The 6,000-nt window shown below is 45.9% G+C and overlaps 1 protein-coding gene across 1 annotated transcript in view; it reads left to right on the forward strand.

Annotated features, from left to right (window-relative positions):
• SPTBN5 (spectrin beta, non-erythrocytic 5) overlaps positions 1-5,174 on the forward strand; it is a 136,312-nt gene extending 131,138 nt beyond the window's left edge. The window contains exons 64-68 of the mRNA XM_068161389.1: positions 1,850-1,936; positions 2,344-2,435; positions 2,819-2,904; positions 3,371-3,506; positions 4,854-5,174. Of these exons, the coding sequence (XP_068017490.1) occupies positions 1,850-1,936; positions 2,344-2,435; positions 2,819-2,904; positions 3,371-3,506; positions 4,854-5,028 (576 nt within the window). The 3' untranslated portion in view covers positions 5,029-5,174. The remainder of the gene's footprint in view (positions 1-1,849; positions 1,937-2,343; positions 2,436-2,818; positions 2,905-3,370; positions 3,507-4,853) is intronic.
• The last annotated feature ends 826 nt before the right edge of the window (positions 5,175-6,000 follow it).

Raw genomic sequence — 6,000 nt, forward strand, 5'->3', positions numbered from 1 at the left:
GAGGATGGCCAAGGGACCAGGCCCAGCCTGCATGGATTTAGGAAGGGTAGGTCCTGCCTCACCAACCCGATCTCCTTCTGTGACCAGGTGACCTGCCTGGTGGATGTGGGGCAGGCTGTTGATGTAGTCTATCTGGACTTCAGCAAAGCCTTTGACACCGTCCCCCACAGCAAACTCCTGGCCAAGCTGTCAGCCCATGGCTTGGACAGCAGCACTCTGTGCTGGGGTAGGAGGGCTGAGCGCAGAGAGCGGTGGTGAATGGTGCCACATCCAGCTGGCAGCCAATCACTAGTGGCGTCCCCCAGGGATCACTGCTGGGCCCCATCCTCTTTAATATCTTTATCAATGATCTGGATGAGGGGATTGAGTCCATCATCAGTAAGTTTGCAGATGACACCAAGCTGGGGGCAGCTGTTGATCTGTTAGAGGGTAGAAGGACTCTCCAGAGGGACCTTGACAGGCTAGACAGATGGACAGAATCCAACAGCATGAGATTTAACACATCTAAGTGCCAGGGTCTACACATTGGCCACAATAACCCCATGCAGTGCTACAGGATGGGGTCAGAGTGGCTGGAGAGCAGCCAGACAGAAAGGGACCTGAGAGTACTGATTGACAGGTGTCTGAACATGAGCCAGAAGTGTGCCCAGGTGGCCAAGAAGGCCAATGGCATCCTGGACTGTATGAGGAACAGTGTGGCCAGCAGGAGCACGGAAGTCATTCTGCCCCTGTACTCAGCACTGGGTAGGCCACACCTTGAGTACTCTGTCCAGTTCTGGGCCCCTCAGTTTAGGAAAGATGTTGAGTTGCTGGAATGTGTTCAGAGAAGGGCAGCAAAGCTGGGGAGGGGTTTGGAGCACAAGCCCTATGAGGATGAGGGAGCTGAGATTGCTTAGCCTGGAGAAGAGAAGGCTCGGGGAGACCTTATTGCTCTCTACAACTACCTGAAGGGAGGTTGTAGCCAGGAAGGGGTTGGTCTCTTCTCCCAGGCAACCAGCACCAGAACAAGAGGACACAGTCTCAACCTGTGCCAGGGGAGGTTTAGGCTGGAGGTTAGGAAGAAGTTCTTCATAGAATGAGTGACTGGCCATTGGAATGTGCTGCCCAGGGAGGTGGTGGAGTCACCATCGTTGGAGGTTATTTAGGAAGTGACTTGATGGGGTGCTTGGTGCCATGACTTAGTTCATTAGATGGTGTTGGATGATAGGTTTGACTGGATGATCTCAAAGGTCTTTTCCAACCTGGTTAATTCTATTCTGTTCTGTTCTATTCTATGCTATGCTATGCTATGATGTGCTATGCTATTCTATTCTCTGTCATAACAAAATAAAGATATACATAAGCAATGGATCCTTCATCCAGAAGACACTAACCTTTAGTGACACATAGTTGGGTAGGAAATAACAGCTACCTTTGTACTGTTCAATAGCAGAAATTTTGAAGAATTCAGCAGCCACATTGGATTGAAACCACTCACTTCATAAAATTAAACTGTTACCAGTAGGCAAGGACTAGCATTCCATCTGGGAAAAATGTGGGGAGTTTAGTGGCCAAAAATAGTCATAACTTTGATTGCTCACCTGCTCTTAAAGATGTTGCTGAGCCCAACATGGTGTTGAGCTTGCTTGCATCAGATTGTTTGTTCAGTCTTGACTCACAGAGAGACCCTTCATGAATCACCCACGCCAGAAACTACAGCAGGTTCTGGTTTTCCTAGGAGATAACCATGACTAAGAGAGCTTCTTGTGAGCTCCAAGCTTCTGGTGGAAATTGCACATGAAAAGATTTCACTACTCCAATAAAACCTGTAGCTAATAATTGGATTTTATTCCCATTTCTATTCATGTAGCCAGGCTCAAGGTCTTGGAAACCCTTCTATGTAAAACTTGATGGATTAAAGCTTGATTTCTATAATGATGAACAAGAAGCATCTAAGGTAATTTAGTTGTTGTTTTTTAATCTCTGTGTTTTACCTACTTATTTAAAAGAAAAGAGAGTTACATTTGCTTTGGTTTGGGACTGGGGTAATCAGTTCTCTTTCAAGTGTCAGCTGAGTGATAAATCAGCAGTTGTCAGCTGAGACCAACTATAAGACAGAATGAAAAGCTTTCAGAAATTGTCAAACATTCCTTAAAAGAAGTATCTTATTCAAGAACTGCCTTCAAGATACAATGCAGTAGCCCCTTGTTCCTCTGTGGGTTTTCCTATTCACGATCCCAGTGGTAAAGTTAGAACCAGAAAAAGATAATGTGGGTGTGTAGTCAGCCTGCAGGTTGGAATGGAATTGAATCCAAGCAGAAAAGACACAGAGGATTTTTTTTGTTTAATTTCACCCTCCTTCAGAACTCATCCACGCTCCTGTCCATCAGCCTTCCCGGTGCCAAATGTGAGAGGCTGGCAAATTACATCAGGAAAGAGAACACCTTCATGTTGAGGTAAGTCTGATGGAGGAAAGCACTGATGGGGAACCTGCACAGATGAATTTGCCTACAGTCATCTAAGCCTGTATGTTGTTAGAAGATGTAGCTGCAATGTCTTGTTACAGTGCTTGCCCCACTCACAAGGACAGAAGGTATAAGGACTAACTGTAATTCACCTTCTTAGGAAGCATTTCTTTACCCAAAGAGTGGTGGGGCATTGGAACAGGCTGCCCGGGGAGCTGGTGAGGTCACCATCCCTAGATGTGTTAAAAAAATTAGTAGATTTGGCACTTTGGGATGTGGTCTAGTGGTCATGGAGGTGCTGGGTGAAAGGTGGATGATCTCAGTGGTCTTTTCCAACCCTTATGATTCTGTGATCCTCCTATCCTTATTTACAGGTTGATTAATGGGGCAGAATATTTCTTCTCTGCACCTTCTCAGACACTGATGGAGGACTGGCTGCAATCACTACAGAATAACATAGGTATGTTCTCACTTCAGGAATGAACTGTGTTTTCAGCAAGCAGTGGTGACAGAGACTGAGAAGATCTCCTTAGTCTGTGGCAGTTTGAGCTGCCCTTTTTGCCCATGCTAGACAGCAGTGTGCAAGTCACCTGCCATCTCATGATGCAACAAACTGGCAAGAGCATGCCCAGGATGACTTGCAAAGCAGTTGCACCGCTGCCAGCATCAGGCTGTTGCCAGGGAAGCACCTTTCCCAAAGACTGTATTCATGCCCTCAGTAAGGATTTGCTTTGGATCTTGATCAACAGCTTTTTCCTCTGAATGTAGATCTTTCTGTACACCTCACTAGGTGGTGGTTTACTGGACAGGAAGCCAGAGCACAGTTATAACAATGATGTTGAAAGAAAATTTGCATGGACCCAGGGTGGGAAAACATCTGTAACGCTACTTCAGAAGGTTTTTGTTTGTGTTCTTTGACTCTGCAGGACACAGCAACAGATCACATTCCACAGTGGTGGTGCAGACTTTAACTCCAAACGCAGAAACTTCCCAGACAAGACTGTGGAGCTTCCCAGATAGAGACTCTACTGAAAGGCTATCAACCAGAGGCTCACTCCTGAGGTAGGGGCTCTATGCCACAAGAATAAAGAGATGTCAGTGCTATTTGTGCTCAGTTAACAGTCACCTACAAAGGGAGATTGCCCTAAAGTCAGTTCCCCTCCTCACCAGTGTCACAGAAATAGTGTGGCCAGCAGGAATGGAGAAGTATTTGTCTCCCTGTGCTTTGCACTGATGAGGCCACAGCTTGAATACTGGGTCCAGTTTTGGGCCCCACGCTACAAGGAGGCCATTGGGGTGCAGGAGTGGGTCCAGAGAAGGGGCAATGAAGCTGGTGGAGTGTCTAGAGCACAAGTCTTCTGAGGAGTGGCTGAGGGAAGTGAGGATGCTTATCTTGGAGAAAAAGAGGCTGAGGGGAGGCCTTATCACTCTCTACAACTCCCCAAAAGGAGGTCATATCGAGGTGAGGGTCTGTTCTCCCAATTAACAACAATAGGATGAGAGGAAGCAGCATCAACTTGTTCCACAAGAGGTGTAGAAAGGGTATTGGGGAAAATTTCTCCCTCAAGAGAGTTCTCAAGCACTGCAACAGGCTACCCAGGGAAACGGTGGAGTTACCATCCCCAAGGTGTTTAAAGATATGTAGATATGGTGCTGAGGGACAGGGTTTAGTAGTGACTCAGCAGTGCCAGATTAATAGGAGGACTTAATGATCTTAATCATCTTTTCCAAACTAGATTCTATGATTCTATTCCAGTAAAATATGTTCTTCTTGAGTATGACCCTGCCTCAATTAATTTGTGGCATTTTATGACGTGCCATAGCCAGGTTTTTGGAATGGGTCTCACTCTAGTCAGCCATATCTTGCCTGTGGTCAAGGACTTAAAACTGGGACACCCAGAGGAATTCTTGTACCTCCTCTTGTAGGCACCAGTTTTGGAAATAAAGTACCTGATCTGAAGCCTGAGTTACTTGAGTGCTCAAAGGAGAAAGGCTTGTTCCAAAAGATGAGGGAATCAGAGCAGGAGTCTCAATAGGTGCTTTGGATTTTCCTCTGAACATTCTCCCCAGCAGGGTCGGAAAGGAACCCACCCTCCTAATTTAAGGAGCCAAAGCAGTTGTCTAAAGTTGCACTGTTTGAATGCTTTCCTCAAAGGCTGTTTTGAGAGTGCAAACACAAGCATGGAGAACAGACACAGGCAAATTGAGAAACTTCTCCTGTAGTGTAGGGCAGCCTCTGTTGCATTTGGAGCCTGTGAATATCTTACAGGCTATGGTGTGAAATCCTGGTCCCTCTGCCTGCTAGATTTTTGCTGTTGAGCTAGATGCCCAACAAGTTCTCACGTATACTAAGTGACTAAAGTTCCTCCAGCCCATACCTGATTTTCTGGTGATGCATATTGTTCACAGGAGAACACCTTCATTCAAAATCAAACCAGAGAGAGAGTCTGCAGAGTCTTCCAGAGATTTTAAGGATGATGGGACTGCAGTGACACAAGCCTCTGCCACTACCCTAAGCCTCGACCAAAGTGATAGAAAATCAAAACTGCTTCCATCTCTGCCAGAAGCAGGAAGAGAAAAATGACATTTGCTTCAATGAATGCCAGACCTTTTACCAATATATCTTAACCCAGCCTTCTGGAAATGTACTGATGTGGTTTAAGTTAACCACTACCCTTGGAACTTAATTATGTATTAAATCTAGTAAAGCCATTAAATGCAAATAAACAAGAGTGCAGCTGCTATGCTTTTGTATAGATGATACCTCTGTCATTCGTCATATCATCTATAGGATATCCACTCCAAGTTCCCTAATGGAAAAGGAAAGGGACCTTCAAGCCAGATGGCTCAAGTTGAAGTGACTGTGAGACAGAAATGGGGAGCACTGAGCAGAGCACAAGGTGCAAACTGTGAGTGAACAGCAGCCAGCTGCCAGCAGCTCAGCAGAGAGCAGCTGGTAAGACATAAGAGGAATGGGTGTTCTGTACTCCACAGGAGCAGAAGTCTCAAGGGGAATGTTTGTTATACACTTCCTGCAGTGTTTTGTTGTCATTCGTTTTTACAGCACAATAACCAACAGTTCCTTAACTATTTGCCAATTCTTTCTGGATGAGGTTACCTAGGGGAAAGAAGTCCTGCATGGTAACTCATTGTTAATGGAATCTGAGACTAAAATCACACATGGACAGTCAGTCTTTGGTGTAAAAGGAGAGGAAGAGCAGGGGAGCAAGGAGGAAGCCTACTCCCCCAGGCTGCTCCACTCAGACCAAAAACTAGGTAGGTAAGCAAGAGCCTCTCGGGAGGCTGGATTGAGTAGAAATTATATAACAGTTTTGAGGGGAAACATGGGGAAGGAAAGGAGAGCCCTGTGCTATAGGATGTTATCTGTGTGGTCTCAGCTTTTGCATGATTGGCCTTTCTCACGCTCCTAAACCCCTACAGCTGAACAGACTCAGGCACACACAATTACCATATTTTAATACCCAGAGTGCATGCAGTGAAGTCCTAGCATGATGCCACAGCAGCAGTGGCAACAGGTGACCACATCAGCAGGTTT

Source organism: Melanerpes formicivorus, unplaced genomic scaffold (assembly GCF_026170545.1).
Source record: "Melanerpes formicivorus ecotype bairdi unplaced genomic scaffold, bMelFor1.0.p_v2 SCAF_58, whole genome shotgun sequence".
NCBI lineage: Eukaryota > Metazoa > Chordata > Aves > Piciformes > Picidae > Melanerpes > Melanerpes formicivorus.